We start from the raw sequence: 21,184 nt of genomic DNA, 5'->3' as shown, positions 1-21,184 counted from the left end.
TCGTAAGTTGAGCGATGTGTCACCAAAACAGATGTTCAAGACGACGAATCACGTGATCATGGTCTGTGATGTGTCGGTAACGGACCAATGAACAGAAAGGACAAACAAACAGACACATGTGTTGAGTCAAACATAGCTTGATACAGACCCCCCCCCCCCCTCCTACGCCCATCGAGGGGGAGACAGGGCCCCAGTCTGTTCCAGTTTGATTGGAAACATTTCAGCGCCGCGATCTCGATCTTTTCCCGGGAAGAGGGGAAGGATTTGGAGGGAATCGTGATGACGTAGGGACTAAGTGCGTTCCCGGTGGGAGTCGTATTTAGAAATTGACGGTGTGGTTTTTGTTAGGGTTTTTCATTTTTTGATTGTCAATGAAGTTCTCATGGCCAGTATACTTTCAGAATTATTGAAATCGTATAGTTTACTAGCAACATAATTGTGTGGAAATTTGTTATATAATAGTACTCGCCTTCAAAAATGAAAGTTTGTAATTTCTGTAGAACAAAATCACCCTAGTTTGTGGTACATGTGAAATCCCCAATGGTCGACCCTCACAGTTTTCCAAACTTCCGAAAATCGCCAAAATTGTATCCATCCTCAAGTATATTATCGGATGGTGCTCTACATTATGATCCAAACCCAGCCGGGGCGATGTCTACTTGTACCGGCGTCTAGTTGTACCTGCTGCATTTTGGTGACAGGCGTCTAGTTGTACCCCGTCCAAAGCTGTAGAGACAACTTGACGATGGTGCGGACGTCTAGTTGTCTCTACGTCTAGTTGTCTCTACGTCTAGTTGTACCTCTTAAAAATCTACAGGTACAACTAGTCGGGAACGTCACCGTCTACTTGTACCTCATACGTCTGCGTCTACTTGTACCTACGACTACTTGTACCTACGACTACTTGTACCTACGACTACTTGTACCTACGACTACTTGTACCTACGACTAGTTGTACCTACGCCCACTTGTACCTACGTCTAGTTGTACCTGCGGCTAGTTGTATCTCCCCTTCAATTTGTCACCGGTTTAAGAGATTTATTTTATTTCTTTAAAAATCATACAATCTTACAACAATTTATTATAAACAACTTGCTACAAAAGCCAGGAAAATTTGGCTTGTCTGCAGCTCATTGAGAAACAGTTTGTTATTAGTCTTTCTTTGCTTTTGTTGACGTTATTTTTAATAAATAATTTATATCACTCCAGAGGTTTAACTCTACTACTAAAGGCAGCAAACATGTTTGTGAATAAATATTGGTTTACTAAGGTAGCTTTGGTCTTGTGTTTGATGATAATGATAATAAAAAGGCTTCCCTGATTGAAAGATTGGAAATCGTCTTCGTCAAAAATGAAAAGGCAAATAAAGGTGTGTTGAGATAAGCTTAGTTCTTGGTCAAAACCGCTAAATTAGCATCCCTACGAAGTTATTATTTCTACGTTTATGCTCCTTTTGGAAAGGTTTAACAAAATTAGTGTAAAGTAAAAGCATCCCATTGACCAAACGTATCGCTAGATTTGTTTCTGATCAACATAAAAACTACTATTAGCCTAGTGTAGATTATGTGGTGGTATTCCTCCTAAAGGTGCGATTGATTTTAAATATTCTATCAAAAAGGGGTCTATTCAACGGCTGATTCCTAACTATTTTGCGACTGGTTAGGTTTCCATTACCCAGTTAAAAAACAATTAATTACTTTTCATCAGAATCTTCGACATGCATATTTTTGGTTGGTTTTAAGAAACGGAAACTACCTCTAGGTTTTACTGTTATATATGGATGCTTCCTTTAAAACCGTACATGCTGGGCTATATTATTTGAACCTTTTTTGGAGTACCTGGTTAAAATCTCCTCTAAAAAATTATGTGTTTCCGCCCATTGGAACTTGTCATAGTACTTACTTGATGATTAATGAACAAATATATTGCCTGTCCTGAACGAACCTATTTCATCTTTATTCCCAGGTTGATTTCCAAGAGTGGCCGTTGAGGTTTATCCCTTTATACAATAATTGATTAAACACCACAATAAATTAATCTAAAATTAAAATTGGTAAAATAAAATATAAAAAAATTGAATAAATCTTGAACATATGTTTTGAAATTAAAACAAAGCAAAAGTTTTCCATTAAATCCTGAATCATTTATTTTTTAATTATAATTATCAATACATTTTCAAAGGAGAAACAAACGTCCGATTATTTCTAGGCAGCCACAACAGATGCCACAATCGTTCTACGATTTCCCAGTCTCTCACCACAATTTTGACGCAAAGAATCGGCTTACGTAATTAATATATAGATAGAATAGATAGAGTGTAGATGTAACAGTCGCTCATACATTACTAGACAAATTTTACTTAAGCCAAATTCAAGTCTGGAAATGTATGAAGCAGCCTTTTGGTCTTTTCAGTTGTATTCCTATATGCTGTTCTTACCATGTACATTCTTAGCGGCCACTATTTACATCAACGTTATTAGTAATGTACAATATTTACAGTTTCTTAATTACAATTAATTATTTATCGCTCAGTTCTGTTAGGGTTGAAGGTTTAACTAACCTGTTTTACATGGCTAAATGTAGTAACCATCCAACGCGGAATACAACGTCGCAATCCCTTGTTAAATATCTTTAACTGTAAAAGTTATAGTAACATATAAATACTATTTTTAACATACACAAATCTGGGTTTCAATCAATGTTGCTTCAGATAATAACGTTGAGCTACCATTAAACATTATTAGTTTTAGGAGACACTTTATTTTGGCTACATTATGATTTCTGGTCGCTATCTTATGCTGGACCAAAGGATCGAAAGAATACGCAAACAATACCGGTATCATTACAATAGAGACATAGCTCCGTGTTTAAAGCGATATTATACCTCCACAAACTTGGGTAGTAACTATATTTAACTATATATAAGTTTGTTAAGACCAAAAGAACTGACTAATGTAAATAGTTTTAATTTAGAAACTGTACTATTGTAGATTACTAATAACGTTAATTGTAATAGTAGCCGCTAAGTATTTACATAATCAGAACTGTAAATATGAATAAAACCGTCAAGGCCGAAAGACCGCTTATACATTTCCATACGTGACAATTCTGTCTAGTGTATGAGCGGCTGTTACATCCAACAATCACATAAGACCAAGTTACATATACATTTATTTATCTAGATAGTAATTTAAAAGCGGTATATTTTTATTACTACTTAATATAGTTAGTAAGTTTTATTTGATCAGTGAGAACTGATTGGTTGCTTTAGTCAAATAGTCAACACCTAGCCGTGGTTCTTGGTGGTGTACGCAAACTTCGCTTGTCAAATTCCACTGACACAAAGGCCAGGCCTTGTAGTCCAGGAGCTGAGGGGGTTTGAGCATGCATAAAGGAGTACGCAATGTTATTGCTGATTATTGTAATATGGACTGTGGTGATCAAAATTACGTATGTCACCTATTTAAGAAACTGACATCCCCCATGTCAAGAAATTCCAGCTTCAACAGTAACCTCAAAATAAATTTCTCAAAAGTAAGCTAGAGGGTGCATTCGTTGGCACAGAAGTAAGATATGAACTGACGCGACGTGACGAAGGAAAAATCAAACTTACACTGTAACGGATATACCTCCCTTTGAATATGTCTTCCCAAAAAAAGTTTTCTTTTCAAATAAAATCATATTACACTGATGAAATCACGGAAGTGTTTAACTACAAAAGATCCACCAATACGATTTTAATACTATTTAAAGGTTCTTCCAAAGGAAGAGATACCAGATAACATACTAATAATAACTCCGATGACGTATGGTAAGGGGAATATTTTATTCATTGAATGATCAACCGAATTTGGCGACTAACGCAATTAATATCAATATTGTTTTTACACTTATTATTCTTTAAACAATGCTAAATGCTCAAAATATGTAGCCTATATTTCATCCAATTTATCGCAGTTAGGTGAATTAACGTAATCCTTGAAAGTAACCGTCGATTTCGACGGGTTTCACCTAGTTACTATTAAATAGTATTAGTTAATATATCGATGTTCACATGACCGGATGTGTCATCAGCTCTATCCCTAGTCCGTCGGTCATTACCCCTCGAGGCACCGGCCGATGGACCAGGGAACAGCTATGATTTACACTATCACCCTCTACTACGACATTTTTTTTAGGTAAACATTCCAACGCTCATGATGACATCGAACACTCATGCATATTTGTATATAGGCCTAGCCAGTCCAAAACCTGAATACACTGTAGGTATGAATCAGACCGCTTATATCATAAACAACTAAATATTAAGGCTAGTTTCCTAACCAGAGAACACACAAGAATGGCACTTTACAAGACTTTTTATACCAACCCTTCATAAACTAAGAGTATTTCATAAGTTACGTTGCCTGTGTAGATTTAGACTTAAAATCAGTATAAAATCAGTAATGGATTGAAAATCTAAGTGTTATTTACGTTTTGTTTGCACTATAATGTAGTGTACCTGTTTCTCGAAATCGACTAATTTTTAAGCTATGTGTATTACCAGGAATTATTTCAAAACTAATAAATAAATAACGTCTTTGTTGGGCAGCGTACATCAGATTATAGATCTGTTTTACATTAAAACTTTTGTCATTCAAGGAGTTTAAAATACTCAACTAAAAGCTTATGTTATTAATAAAAAAATCACACTGTTCATAACAGTTTGATATAATAAACATTTTTTTGAAAATGTTTAATACTGTGAGTGAAAGAGTTTTTTTTTTAGCAACTACCACAGTACTACGTAAAATCAAAACAATATTTAGGTTGATTGGAGGTCAATCACTTTCTCGCAACTACGCGATAGAGGGCTGACCCAACACCCCAATAACTGGAATGGATTGTTGTGAAAGGAAACTCTAAGAATTTGCAAATGAAGTCCATTCTGAGTAACGTGTGGGGATTAACGGGACATTCTGTACGCTGTTTACAAAATATTTCCTTTGCCTTTCCAAGTACTGAATCTATATGGTTTTGCTTATATTAAACAATAAGTCAAATACGTTGTAGCAGATGTCTTTGGCTGCATTTTACAACAGGTATTTCGTTCACCTTTCTCAGAAATAGCTGTTCATGGCGTGTTCCTGAATCAACAATAAGGTATATTGTGTTATTGTCCTAATAAACACGAGAGACATTCGCCTATCTTTATGGTCGTATTATATAAATAACATTGAACTGATTAATTTAACAAATGATCATTGTTAATTTATTGTAACACTTAGGATATTTATGTACTGTACATTTATGTTTTATGTTTTACATTTATGTTTGTTTTGTACTGTATTTATGTTTTAGTATATATACTTTTTAAATATTTATTTATTCAATCAATGTCCTGACTAATCAATACACAACCTAAACGATATTAAATAGAGATTTGATCATATTGTCATAGCATCTCTTTATAAGAAATCTGTCCGGAGTATGTGCAATTTTGGTTTATTAAACTTATTGGTAAATTGGTGTAAGATTGTTTTAGGTTTATTCGTAATCCGGACGCATACGAAGTTGAAGCTTTTGCTTTGGTATTAACAGTCAAGTAAAATAAATAAATAATTAAAATAAATAAATAATTAAATAATCTTATAAATTTAAGAAAATGGGTTATTCGTTTGGCTCTGCTACCCGACCATTTTTATTATTGAGGTCTCAAATTAAAGGTATGCACGCACAGATTTGCCATCAAGCATCGGCGTATATTTTTCTATTATCTCACTCGGCTTATACGTAAACGAAATTGCTCCCCATGTTTTTCTTATGGGAGTTAAATTTGGTTTTCATGATTTTCTTCGTTAGGCTAAACAAATCATGTTAACAATTTAATTTTTGAGTTGTTCTAATTCTTATAACGTAGTTTTCTAAAGTTATCTGTTGTGGCTGCCTAGAAATAATCGGACGTTTGTTTCTCCTTTGAAAATGTATTGATAATTATAGTAGTGGTAGTTAGTTATGTTACAAGACTATGACAAATTGCCAATTATTGAGTCAACTTGGTCCCCACGCACAGGCTTCGCATATGTGGGCCCTGTCGATTTTCAGAAATTACGTTCATTCTGTATCTATTATTCTTTTGTTATGAATTGCTTTTGATTTTATTTATTTGATTTAATTTTACTATGGTATTTTTCCGGACAAACTCCATTAAACATATAGCACGGGTCGAATTTAATTTAACAACTTAAAACTAATTCATTCAACAATAGTTTACCTGAAAACTATTTTACTAATATTTGTTTAAAGTTTTACAGAATACACTTACACATGATGCTATTGTATGTTTTTATTTATACATGATATAGGTACTTACAACAAAACTTGTGAATTTTTGTGTTTATTTATACATTTATTGTATGGCAACAATGTAAACTTAAAGATAGGAGCGAGTGTATGCAACTCCAAGATAGAGTTTAGTATTCACCGATCCTACGATAGTTTAAGAGTATATAGGGTGTCCCACGAAGGGGTTTAAACGTTTGATTTTATATAACGGGCCCATTCTTGCACCGAACATTTTTAAACTTTACACAGTTTACGAAGTAGGTTCTAAAAATATTCTGGAAAAATTTCAACTCCCTAACCTTAGTAGAAACAAAATGGCGGTATATTAAAAAAATTACCAATTTGCTTTCTATAAAACTACTTTCATGATTTATTATCTGATATGTGTGATACGTTGTGGTTCTAACGCTCATTGTCGAAGAACAGCTGTTTGATTGTTAAGTGTAATGATTGTAATGAATCAAGCAATCTTTAAGAAGACGGTGCACCACCTCAATTCGCAAATACTGTCAAGCAATTACTAAATGGCAACCTTCACGGCCGTTGGATTGGTCGTGGAAATGATTTATTAGATTGGCCACCCCGATCACCTGATTTAACTGTTTTTGACTTCTTTTTATGGGGTTACTTGAAGGAACAAGTTTATACCCATAGCTTAAATAATGATGAGGAACTAAAACGATCAATATAAGAGGAACTTCTCCGGATTTCGCGGAGTTTCTTTCTAAGAGCTTACGAATCATTTGTTACGCGCTGTTATCAGTGTGTTGCTGTGGATGGGTTAAAGTTTGAATAATTTTGGACATTAAGGTTTTCCATTAGGCTATGTTCTAGTTTTTTTATATTCAAAAGTCATATTGCCCTGGAAAGTAACAATAAAAATATTTTATGAAACCAAAAATATCTTTTTTATTTTTTTAAGCATTGTTTTTCAATATGCCGCCATTTTGCTTCTACTAAGGTTAGGGAGTTGAAATTTTTCCAGAATATTTTTAGAACCTACTTTGTAAACTGTGTAAAGTTTAAAAAGGTTCGGTGCATAAATGGGCACGTAATATAAAATCAAACGTTTAAACCCCTTCGTGGGACACCCGGTATTTCGTACCTAGGGCCGAAAATGACTTTTTTTCAGCTCGGGATCATTTTTAAGTTCGAGACGAAGATGAAATCGGTCCGTGGTACGATTGCTGTTTTTCACCAAACTATACAAAACTGAGAAAATATATCAATAATGTAGGCAAGCATGTTTCTTTACAACCTTTTTATCAGCTCGTGAACATCACAGAGAAAATATCCGCATATCGGTGGAAATGTATTTTCCTGTCGATCTACAGAATGCCTTTATAAATTAAAATAGGCTAAAAAGACATAAAAAAAAGAATTACAAATGTTTAAAACTAACATGGGTTTAACGGGTTGCTATGCTGGTGACGAAATAACAACTAATTATGAAAATAAAATCAAAACAAATGGAACATATTCCAATCACATTTATTATTTACAGTGTATGTTAATACCCCCGCCGCAGCAAACCTGCAGACTTAGCGAATTTCCATTTGCCTGATTGGATTTCAACTAAAATGTCTCCTTAAAAATATCACATTTATTCCCTATTTAAACAGAATTAGTTTAATGAGTACTTAGGTTTGCTGCAACAGGGAGGGTAAACAAGTTTTTTTATGTAAAATGTTAAAAGGTACTGTGGTTTAGTAAGAAGTTAATGTATTTTCCAAATTTGATTAAAATATTTTCATAAACAAGCAAACTACAACAGTTGACTTCTGCTCCATAAGAATAACTTGGGAATTTTAAAATTACAATTTTTTTTTAATTTTCTCCGTAACAATTAGGCGCATAATAACGTTTCAATATACTAAATTATTTGTTTTTTTAAGCTCTACAAAATGGTTTGAAAAGAAATTTAGAAATTTGGTGTTTTTAGAGTCAAAAATGGGAAAAACCTATTTTTACCCCATAAAACCCCCCATAAACCCCCGTTCCCATAGTCCGATCATGCTGGTTCGCGAACTCATTCAAGTTTATCCCGCCTTACACCTTCAAACCAAATTTCATCAAAATCGGACAAAAATTACTCAAGTTATCGTGCGGATGGACACACACATATATATATATATATATATATAGATATATAAAAATTTGAACGAATGGTGTTTTTGGCCTCTGGGGACATCAAAATGAAAAAAGTAAATCGGTCCCGGGCTTAGGTCTTACCATGAGACCTACGGTAATAGCTACTTCCCTATAGGGAAATTCGCTAAAAGGAGAAGTATGTGTAGTACATTGCATAGTTTTTGTCGAGTTTTCAACCGCTGGACCTCAACTTCATTGTACACTTCATTGTTCATTGATCACTGGGAAATCCATTGTAAACTATAAGATATGCACACTAAACAATGCAAATACTTTAAGGTTATGTGAAAAAAATATTTAAAGGAATCAGCAAAAATAGTAATACATAATTGCTGGGCAGCGGTCTATTGCAATTCATTAGGGATATACTGCTTGTATATTTAATGATATATATATAAATGTTTTAATTAAATAAGCGATTTTTCGGTTACTAGGGCTGGACAATTTTAATCACAACTATAGCTGCCATTTCGACCCCTGGACAGCAATGCGTAGCTTTCAGCCTCCAATTAACGTCTGTAAAACTACTAAAACATCGTATTGCGGTGAAAAATATTTGCCAATCATACTCAATCGACTGCAGTTCCTGATTTAATTAAGGGTATTATTAAAAAGTACTCGTGCAGTAATCAATTAAACAGGGGTAACGAATTGAAGGATGGATACAACTAGACTATAAGGACGCAAAATACGCGTAGGTACAACTAGACGTAGGGACTACTAGACGGAGGGACCACTAGTCGTAGAGACTACTAGTCGTAGAGACTACTAGTCGTAGGGACAACTGGTCGCATCCGTACAAGCTAGGTGATACTACTTGTCGGTGGGATACACGTCTAGTTGTACCTACGTCTACTTGTACCTACGTCTAATTGTACCTCCTAAAAATCTGCAGGTACAACTAGTCGGGTGAGCCACCGTCTACTTGTACCTACGTCTAGTTGTACCTACGACTAGTTGTCCCTAGGCCTCGAGGTACAAGTAGACGGAGGGACAACGAGACGGAGGGACAACGAGACGCGGTCCCACCCAGCCCATATTTTTTTGTCTAGCACGCGTACAGGGTGGGCACTTGCACCAACTGACCTGAGTCAGGTAGTCGGGTATTCCTGAATTGCGCCAACTACTCCAGGGAGCCAGAGATAGTTTCTTAACTAAGCCAAGGGGCGGCACTCTTTGACTGCATGAATGAGTAGGTTAGGTTATATTAGGTTAGGAAACAGTTAGGTTAGGATGACTCGTTAACAAGAACATTCCTTCTGCTGGCAAATCGCCTCTACCTGGCTTGGAGCAACTAAGAAACAATTTTCGGACCCTTTGAGGGCTTGGTGCAATTAAGGAACTCTTTGGCGCAATTAATGCACGACCCGCATCATAGCCGTCTCTAGAATAACACCTCGCTGTTTCCCTATCACGTTTCCAAGTAAAATGCAAACATACAAACCAGTTGTTGAGTCATAGCTATTTAACATGCTTCCAGCTAAAGTGATACATACAAGTCGCGATTTTCAACCACGCAAAACTAAAAGGAAAACGTACTGGAAACTAAAGCATTTCTTACAACTACCATCAATTAGGTCAATCAAAGTACTGTAACGAAAACGAGAATCAAATTTTGACTAGCTTACACCATAGAAATGGCTACTTCAGTATGGGAAAACCGTAGTTCTACCATTGACTATATAACACTACAAGTAGTGTTATATAGTCAATGGTTCTACCCGTCTTTTCCTCGTGCTCATTTCGCAGTTTTCTGTGGTGTTCGACTTTGGCTGGTGTTGCATAGTGTGTGGGAGTCTGAGTGAATTATTGCAACTCTCCTCTGCTACGTGTCCTAAACAATGGGAGGGAGTGAGAGAGACAATGCCACACCTTCTGTCTTTGTCACACTCGTGTCGCCAAACTTCTCAATACCATCTCCCACGTGGTGACCGTGAGAATCACTGTGATTGGTGGGTAATTTGAAATATGAATGCAAGATGAGTGAAGAATGGAGGTGATCTGTGTAGCCATTTGTTTCGAAATCAGCTGTTTCCTTATTGCGTAGATTTGCGAATTATAGAGTCCGACAAAATATACAAATCCACCAGGCACGAAATAGGTTCAATGAAATAGCCAAATGCGCCTACGTGTTTCTTCTTTTTACTTTCTTCCCCTATACATAGTATATGTAGAAAGGATTGTTTTCGTAAAAATTTCCGAGTTTAAGTTTTGGTAGGCTATATCAGTTTCGGGCCCCCCTGAGCCCTGAACCCCCCAAAAAATCGGTTTCGAAATTATGTGTTTATGGATGTGTTTATAGCTACAAACACAGACTAACCTCTGGTGCGATTTTGATGAAATTTTTGATATGGGCACCGGTACTAATACATGGTATCTCCAGGTTTTTGTTAAAGAAAAATTAATTTTTACTTTTTATGGTGACGCTATAAAATAACAGAAAACTTGGATTTTCAAAAAACAACTCGAGCGATTTTGATAAACATTTAGTATGATATAGCCTTTAACAAAATTGTACAACCCCCATTTCTATAAAAAATACGGTTACGAAGTTATTGTAACTATTGTGATTTTCCCCATTCGACAAGGTTCTCTGCCTACAACTGCGCTAGAGCGCAGAACTTCTGTTCAAAGGGCGGACGGGTTCAAATCCCACCGATCAGCAATGGTTTTTGTATCCCAGTTTTTTAGAACTACCATTAGGTGCAAATCTTAACTGCTAGATAAGAAAATATAAGTATCTCAGGCAAGGAGACCCTTCTCTGCAGTGAAGAATTCCCTTAATTCATAGTGTTTTATTGAAATTAACACTCAACATGACATATTTACCATCTTCGTCTAATGACTAAGCAGCGACAAAGTGTTAAATTGTAGCGAAGAAATGTTCCACTTGATGCTAAGATGAAGATTGTGAGTCCTTCCTTATGATGATTAATCTGGTCCAGGAACGGAAATTGCGGGTTGAGAGATAATGTATCTTCCGGCGATTTTCTGGTTTTATCACTATTGCTTATAGGTTGTACATGCGCCATTTTGTTTTAATTTGAGAGTTTATTGGAGCTGCGACAAAACATTGTAGTTTTATATACTTTGTGTATATGGAATAGCTAAACATGCAAATGTGGGAATTGCGTTTGTTTGTGGCTGGAATTTAGTAGGCCTATCACAATCCGGTGGTAAAATTAATTACTTTACTGAAAATCGGAGTTGGAGTTTGCAAATTATAAAACTTTGAATTGCTACCGCATACAAGTTTATTCAATTCGAGTATAGTGTCAACCGCTCACAGTGCGGTGGCCAAAGTTGAGAGTATTCTCTATTATAGCGGTCAATCGGTAGAGTATAGAGGCATTGATAGAGGGAAAGCCAGTTGTTTTACCCTGTTCACAAGATTTAGGCGCTTTAAGGGGAAGTTCCTCCACTACTTTTTTACGCCTAATGTATTTGTTACAGCTGATTGATTTTTCGGCAAACATCAGCTATTGAGCTATTTAAGTTAGTTCTTTTAATCTATGGTAGGATTGAAAGTGGGAGGGATAGATTTTTCCCCGTCTAAATTTTGTGAACGGTGTAGATTAAGAAATTTGAGAAAAAGCGGGAGGGCTGGAACTGCACTCACGGTCAGTCCCTGGTCCTAATCCAACTACGGAACTGCACTCACGGTCACTTTGAGCCTTTCTGGAGGTACTGGAACTGCACTCACGGTCAGTTTTTAATTAGCCTATATCACATTGTGCAACACCATGATTGAATTGATTAAAACTTATTAAATTAGTTGAAATATATTGAAAAGTTTTGATTAAATTAATCTAAACGTCAAAAAATAAACTTATTACTGACATTGTAAAAAATACACATATATATGTGCACAGAAAATTCTAGCATAGTATTTACGATAACATGATAGGCTATATTCTTATTATAACGAAACTTCTTTTGTAAAGGTTAGGTTACGTTAGGTTATTTATTGTTGTATTTATTGGGACAGACACTAAAACGGTATTTACTCAGGGGAGGTATAGAAGAGGCTACGATGACAGCTGTGGGCTTCTTAATAGCTGAGGGAACGTCATTAGCGTAACAAAACGGTCGATAGCCATCGGCCTCGGTGGTCTAATGGATAGCGTGCCGGGCTGATATACAGAAGGTCCCGGGTTCGAATCCCGCTGGTAGCAATAACTTTTTGACCAAGATTTTTTTATTATCAGCAAGTTTGGTTGGTTTGGTTCGGTTAATACAGTTTAATTTTATTATTAAGTCATTATAAAATTTTAATTGAGCAATTTCTAGTTGTATTTAATAAACAGAATTATTTTTCCGATTACTAAACTTTTGTTATATTATTTCTTTATCAGCAAGTTTGGTTAGTTCGGTTAGGTTATCATAGTTTAATTTTATAATTAAAAAAATAATAAAATTGAATTTGATGCATTTATAATTTTATTTTATGTACAGAACTATTTTTGCGATTAGTAAACCTTCATTGCCAAAGTGCTCTCTACTACAGCGCTGTTCACGGAGGAATTTTGAACTAAATGCCTCATTCGTACCTCCCCTAAGTCAGACCCCACTAAAACGTGTATTAAATAAAGTATTGGATAAAGTAAGACAGAGGACGGAATAAACAGATGGAAGCGTTCAGCCGTGAAAGACCGATTTTTGACCGTGAGTGCAGTTCCATATGGCTTAGGCGGGCTACCCTTCCACCCCTTGTAAATTCGTTTGACCGTGAGTGCAGTTCGTGTCAGCCGAAAAAGTAAGCTCAAATTCAACAGTTTCAACTGTAATCTCCCAATCATTTTCAATATGCTTAGCTCGAAAACAACAAATATGTGTAACTTTCCTTTTAAATCCGTAACCTATTTTTACGAAAGTGAAGTGTTTAGAAAACGTAGGCACTCAACGTAAATCATATTGTTATGTTTGACTGTAAATACTTAACAAGCTTTTATCATTTGACTTTGGACAGTGTAACTCGGTTCTGGAATGTATTGATAATATGAACGTTTGTTTTGGCTTATCTACAAGGACATTTTAAAACCGTCAACCCCCCAAAAAATTATGTTTATGAATGTTATTAATTTACATTAACCTTTTTTTAATTTTCAACTGTAATTTTTTTTCAAAAGTGCGCAGTTTGTATAGTCTACGTTTGAAAAATCTTGTGACGCATTTCTGGTTGTGATTTATGTAATGCATGCTTTTAAATTAGCTTGATAAGGGTCTTGATTATAACACATGTTTTTCAACGGCTAGGTTCGAACCGACAACCTTTTTCAGCTAGATAAAGATGTCGGGATGCAGAAAGGCTTACAAATGGTTGCAATTGGTTCGCAAACAAAATCACTGGGATTGTACTCAGTAAAACGACAACTCCAGTTGTAATCTACGCGAATATTGTAACTCAAACAGGAACGGTATGGACCATAAACAAATGACGTCACTGGCCCGAATCCAATACTAATAAAATCAACAAACAGTTTGATCATTTTTTTGACAGTTCAATTCTAAAATAATAATACAAATAAGTTTACTAACATATTTAAAAATGGGCCAGTGACGTCATTTGTTTATGTTTATGACCCATACAGTTTTTGTTCTTATATCCTTGGTAATTTGTAGTTTTATCATTAGTTAGTGGATATTTATCCTTAACACCAATGAGTTGCAACGGATATTTGTACACTGATTGCATTATCGTTGTTAATAGTTTCCTTATAAATTGTAAATTATATCAATTTGCACACATTTTAAGTTTGGTTCAGTCATTAAAATTCCAACATCAGTCCCTTCAATGTTGCAAATACCGCTTCACAATACGCAGATGCACTGCGTGTTGTGTTCGGCAGCCACTACGCCCACTCGTATTAATTTTCTATTAATTTGTTTGTTATTTACTCACATTGTACCTAACATTGAAGATTCCTAGTGAAAACATTCGTTTTCTTTGGAGAGTTATAGTTTTTTTATCATAGTTTTTTACCAGTTAATTCTGTTTTGTATTTTCGGCACCTACAAGTACTGTAATAGCTTTTTGATGTGTTTATACAATGTGATAAAATAAAGAAGACTTGAAATTAGGCAGAATTATTTTTCTCAGTAATGAAACAGTAAATAAGTTAAAGTATTTTGAAGTACGCTACCGTAATTTTCCTAGAAGGACTATTGATTGCTAAGTCTAACCCCTTGGACTTATTCAAGTGTTGGTTACATGAGATGTATTTACAAATTACAAATTATTAATGCTAGTTTATGAATTGTTCCAACTCCCTGATGGTTCTAAAATTATCTGCTATAGGTCGACGCACAAGAACATGACTTTATATAAAAAAAAAACACTGATTCCTCATATACAAACACAGTTTTCTTAGCATTTTACATGTACCATATCGCATAAAATCGGTAATTTATAAAAAAATACAACTTTGCGTTTTAAATTTAATAGTTAAAAATTTTAACATTTTATAGTATGCAAACCACATGACGACTATATCATGATAGCCGTGGCCACTGTTATCTGTCTATCGCATTGTTGTAACGTGACTGTACCCGGTACAGTCTGGTCAGTCGTGCTACAGACCCGGTAATGCTTCGTCAGCTGATAGTCGCTAAAGCTAAAGACACCAACATGAACATGGTGAGTTTGTGTTATTGTTTTATTACGTTAGCTATAAGGAAAATGTGTTTTCTTTTAACTTAGACAAACGAGTGACTCGATTTCATTGCGATTATCACCAGTTTATTTATATTTTATGTTAGGAACGTAGGAGTGTAATATATACTATTTTTCTTAGCTATTTTCATTGAATTTCTTAAATTTGTGTGGTCAGCTTCACTTTTAAAATCACATCAGGATTGTTGTAAACAGTTATATTTATGTACAAACATATTTCGTTGGACGCTGAAAACCTTTGGGATATTTTGAGGTTAGGTTTTGGTTTGTCTGGTTTTAACAGCATTCTATTCATCTCGAATGTTTGTTTAGCTCACCTAAACAATTGCGGCCTTGAAAATAACAATGCGACTAAACTGTTCCTAAAATGTATTCACTGGTTGAAAGTCTTTAACAACATTTGTATGTTTGAATTTTCGTTTATGCTTTACCTAAATCTAGCTTTTTCCCCAGAATAAAATATCCCTTTTTTCAAGGAGAGTCCAGCATTTTCACAAATTAAATACTATGAGACTAATATAAATTTTCGATGGATGATTGATCAACTACTATTTACGGTTTGGTTTATTTTTTTTTTTAATATGTTGCTTCGCCATTAACACTTATTTCCCTAAATTCGTGTAACCTAATGTTGTCTTCGTCGTCCCGAAAAAGTTACAAAAATGGCAATAAACCTACGTAAATTGTCAGATCATCAAACAGATGCATGTTTTCTAAATATTTACGACGATTTTCGAACGACTACCGCGCTGGACAAAAACATACTTTCTCCAGGGGGTGGAGCCTAAGTTAAAAATACCCTATAGACTACTGCCACTGGAATTCGTCTATAACTGTTTGAATATGTCTAGACGCAATGTCTTTCTCTTCGTAGCATTTACAGTAGTATTGAAGCATCCCTTCCTCATTGCCTAAACTCTTTTTTGAATGAGGACAAACGTTAAAAACTGTGTAAACATTTATTTCAGTCTTATCTGGTGGTGTTAGTTGAGTATTTTAATTTGTTTGGTTAGTTACCGAAATAGTGTAGTTCATTACATAGATTGTTTAATTGTCTTATCAGCACGGACTGATAAGACTAACGGGCTAATGGTGAGACAGTTACATCGGTTGTGATTCATGAATAAATTGTCTTACGAATAACAAGTCTTGAAAAAAACAAGCCATTTATAAAAATCCGATTTTCATTATGAAGAAGATATTTCATTAGAAAATTAATGGGTGAATTTCGGTTTTACTTATTTTGTTTTTTAACACTGTTGCGTTTGAATTTGCGCCGTACGATAACATTTTCAAGTCAGCTGTTCCGGCTGTTCGTATGCACTCAAAAAAGCTAGAAAAAAACGAATAGGAAGGTGTAGGATAATGTTTGGGAACATCCTCATTTAGGAATCACGTAATAAAGGAAACGCAGTGTTTGTTTAGCACATTTCAAGTGCTAAGAACCCCGTTTCCCGTGGAAAAGAAACCCGTTTCCAAAATGTTAGTTAATTTATAATACTTAAGTAAAAAAATATTGGGGAACATGTAAGAAATAATGACTCATCAACGCACTCTAGTGGCACAACTTTACATCAATTCCCATTAGCTACGACCTTGTTTACTTTTATCAATCGTTCAACGCAGCCACGTTATCGATAGCGTTGTCATTTATCAGTGATCCGACAGCACAACCTATCCAACTCGGTATGACGGTGTACAGTGTGAGTGTACACAGCTGTTGAGTGGGGGGAGCTGTTATCAGCTGTGCTCTTATCAGTGATGTCGTGCGTGTCGTGTACCAAGTGCGGAGGACCGATCGGCCCCGTGGACGGTGTCCAGTGCTACGGCCGATGTGTGGAGGGTGACTACCACTTCAGCTGTGTGGATATACGTGACATCGTGCTGTTCAGGCAGTACAGGTGCGCAAAGTGCTTCATGCGCAACCCGGTCAAACGTAGAGGGTACAAGATTTCACCGGTAGGTTGAGATATGTCTTACTTTACTTCATATGGCGCTAAGCTAGTACGGAATCTTTTCACATAACGTAGATGGTTGCTGTATCACTTTGCTAAAAGTGGTGATTGGCAGGATTTGGACCCAGGGACCTTGGAAAACGAATCTCTATGCTCTGCCACAATGCTTGGTGGTTGCGGAGCCACATTGCTAAGTCTTTGTGGTTGGCAGGATTTGCACCGGGACCTCGAGATGGAAGCCCTATGCTCTACTAAAAGGTTCTAGATGGTTGCGGCACCACCCGGGTACCACATGGCTACAAGTGGGGATTGGCAGGTTTTGAACTCGAGGATCGAAGCCCTACGCTTTACAAGGCTTGGCCTAGGTGGTTGTACAGTGGTTCTAAAAGTCTTGGTGATGTGCAGGATTTGAACCCGACACCTCGAGGACCGAAGCTCCACGCTCTACCGTCCAGCTCACTCCCAAGACAACATTAGTCAGTTGTAAACAGTTATGTTTAGATGGATTTTTACGACGTTATTTTGTTGACGGATTAGAAGAATGAAAGAGTAAGATTGGTTTAAGAAATCTTATTTTATGGGTAGCAAATGAAGATTATCTCTCAAAAGCAGGGGGCAAGGCTTGGCAGAATGATAATTTGAAATTCTTTACTTTACATAAGGTGAAAACAAAATAATCAATTCATAATTTTGTTTTCCTAATAAAAACTTGATGGAAGACCGATAACCAAACTCAAAATCAGTTAAAAGAACCATTAAAATTGCAATACATTTTGGGAGGGATGTGAGCTTCATTTTTGGGGTGGATTAAGGTTTAAGGTCCTTCCTACTAGTAATGTTGTTTTACTGACAGTCTTAACTGCTATTTTGTAGCTCAAGCGTTATTAGTAATCTTATATACATTTTGTATTTACTTGTGTATACAAAAAGCCTTCGGCGGTTGATCAGTAACCCCCCTATAAAGACACATTCTTCATTCTGCAGATTAATTTCCATTTAGATAAAAGATTTGATTACGTCATCGCTTGAATTGTCAACATAGTCGTTAAAAGTTTATAATTGTTAACCACTCTCAAACCAACTTTGATTGACTGGTAAATAGATTCAAACGCAGTTTTGTCTCACCAAGAAACGTATAAGACATCCAAGTCGCGACGAACGGGCTATAGTCGTACAGTTAGTACACAGTTGTACAGTTAGTAGACCCACACCTACACAGGGAAGCCACACGTTCAGAATCACAATGAAGCCACTTCTTATGTCCAGTGAACGGTATTGACCACTACCTGCTTGATTATACAGCTGACGGTTAATGTAGGGTTGATCACAAGGGGAGAGCGAGAGTAGCATTACACACCTTATGGATTTTGGAACGAACGAGAACGACATCTGTCCCATTGTGCTCGTTCCTGTGTGTGCAAGTTACAACCATCGATGTATAATTTATACATCGATGGTTACAATTAGTTATCATCATCTTGGAGGAATTAGTTAGTGGGATTTGTATGTACAGTAGTACATAGTGGTCCGCGTACACGCTGACAAGTTTACTATAGGGTTGCCAGAGACATTAAAAGTGAGGATTTTTGGGGGTTTTGGTTAGGAAAAGTTTGAAAAAGTGCCGAAAATCAAGAAAAGTTAGGAAAAATAGCGTCAACAGGTGACAACCCTTGTTTGGGACCGACCACAATTCATTTGACGAACTGTAGTTGTTGTTGAAATGTGCTCGTTCTACGATGCGGTTCTCTCCCAAAGAACGTAATTTTTATTTGTATGTAACCAATAAAAAACTCAATTTTACAAAAATGGTAAATCTCGAAATTGCGAGAATACAATCAGCTGCTAAAAGTTTTGAGTAATTAACGCAAACGATCCTAATGACCATTGATGATACTCTTACAGTGTGTCTATAGTCAATGGTTTAGCAAAACGAGAGTGTAGTGATGTTCGTACTCGACATGAGTAATGTTTACACACAGCTGTTGTCAAGGTTATGTATGTCAAATCTCATGTCTCTCACTTGCCGCACAACCTGACGAATACATTTTGTTACTAATATAAAACGCCTATATGTATTTACGCCTCAGCAAACCTGCAGATAAGGAGAGTTTATAATTGCCTGATTCAATTTACAATAAATTATTCCCATAAAATTATTGATAGATTTGTCCAATAAACCGTTTTAATGAGTCTACTTAGGGTTTCTGCTACAGGGAAGGTAATATAATGTTTTTTGTGCAAAAGTGTATAGCTAAGTAGGCTAATACTGTAATTGTAAATAAATTGGATTATTATTCATTTAGAAGCAAACAAACTACAAATGTTAACTTATCCGTAAGAATAATATACATATTATAATTTCAAGGTTTTTTTTTATTTTAACCATTAACTGTACAACATTTCATTTTTTCTGTAAGCTCTACGAAATGCTTTGGAGAGAAATAGTAACAATTTATGTTTTGAGCGTAAAATGGGGAAACTTTAATTTTTACACCACGAAAAGCTTACAAACGTGTTTACAAAATAAATACAATTTTTCAACTATTAATTTGATGGATTATAAATTCATTCGTATCATATTTCTTTTAAGTTTTTTTTTTAAACACGCAATTTTGTAAATAATTTTAGTACCCTTATTGTACTTTCAATCTCTACTGTTGTGATACAGCCTCTGGTTATTAACTAATAATTAACCAATCAGTATAACGATCGTACAAATTGAATTAGTCAAGTGGATTGAATTAAGCAGCAGCTAATTCCGTGGGACGCTGATTAACATTGTCATTTGATTGCTAACAAATTCTATTTATGTTAACAATTTGTGAAACTTTATTTAGGATCTATTGAAAATGATTCCCTGTCTTTCTGAAAACTCTTTATAAATGTGACAACGCTAGATTATCATTTGGCTAAATTATCCTGACTGGGGTTTCGACCCATTATAGTTTGTATGATAAAACCTGTCTACTGAACCTCCTGTGTACTTGGGACAGGCCCGTGGCCCGGATCTTAAACGATTGGCCAGTTCCTTGGTAGACGGTCAAAAGACTGGTCGCATCATACAGACTATAATGGAACGTGATCGTTATTACGCAGTCCTAGCAATTGGAATCGTTTGAAAATTCCTCATCGTCTTGCACGAGTTTGTCTGGGTACCCGAGTAGGTAGTGCTCGCCTTCAAAGCTAAAGGCTGCTGGTTCGATCCCCACCATGACCCAAAAGCGTTTTGTCATTTGGCTAGCAATTAGTGATGACCACCTAGAAAGTCGACGTCATATAGTAAAAAGACCAGGGTTTAAAGGCAAAGAAGTGCTCTATTGTGTACGATCATTCACCGCGATTCCGCCGTGTTCTGTGACTAGATCGATTTTGGCGCGCCGCACGCCAACACTTGTTCTACATGCTATATCGCCATTTTGTGGTGTTTATGACTAGAAATTATCTGAGGGAAAATTTGTCTAGAGGGTGAAGTTTGATTGTAGACATTTTTGTGATTTAGAGACTAATTTCATCTACGCTTGTACCAAACTGGGGTGCGAGCGCGAGCTGGCCTACTGGTAATAGTGGTAAGAGTCCGGGACTTCGATTAGGAACAGACATAAGATAGTGTTATGCCAAATCATTATACCAACATCGGCTAATCCACTTTTACTTTCTCCCCCTATACCATAGTATATGGAGAAAGTATTGTTTTCGTCAAAATTTTCGAGTTTGAGTTTTGAGTGGATATATTCGTTTTGGGTCCCCCTGGACCCAAAAAAGTGGTTTTCGAAGTGATGTCTGTGTGTGTGTGTGTCTGTGTGTCTGGATGTGTACAGAACTAGAGACTACACCTGTGGTCTGATTTCGATGAAATTTGGTAAGTAGGTTCTAATCCATGGTATCTCCAGGCGTTTTTTTCATTTTTTTGAAATTTTGATTTTTAATGGGGATTTTCCCATAAAAACCCATAAAAAACCGGAAAAATCTGATTTTCTCAAAAATGGCCCGAACGATTTTGATAAAAATTTAGTATGTTGTAGCCCTTTAAATTCTGAACAAAATGGTATAAATCCCATTTCTGTAAAAATTACGGTTCAAA

At 35.9% G+C, this 21,184-nt stretch overlaps 1 protein-coding gene across 4 annotated transcripts in view; it reads left to right on the top strand.

Moving 5' to 3' along the window:
• The window catches only part of LOC128996282 (septin-7-like), a 66,883-nt gene that overhangs the window by 8,746 nt on the left and 36,953 nt on the right, over positions 1-21,184 (top strand). The window contains exon 1 of one of the 4 annotated variants that reach the window (XM_054421496.1): positions 16,941-17,107. The exons of the other annotated variants lie outside the window; for them this stretch is intronic. Coding sequence (XP_054277471.1) covers positions 17,066-17,107 — 42 coding nt within the window. The 5' untranslated portion in view covers positions 16,941-17,065. Of the gene's footprint in view, positions 1-16,940; positions 17,108-21,184 lie in introns of those variants that run through there. 4 annotated transcript variants of the gene reach the window in all.

Source organism: Macrosteles quadrilineatus, unplaced genomic scaffold (genome assembly GCF_028750875.1).
Source record: "Macrosteles quadrilineatus isolate MER2022 unplaced genomic scaffold, UCM_ALF_1.0 Scaffold_6__1_contigs__length_79288215, whole genome shotgun sequence".
In the NCBI taxonomy this organism is placed as follows: domain Eukaryota; kingdom Metazoa; phylum Arthropoda; class Insecta; order Hemiptera; family Cicadellidae; genus Macrosteles; species Macrosteles quadrilineatus.
Note: the sequence above shows the minus strand (reverse complement) of the source record. Positions and strands in the feature narration are given on the sequence as shown.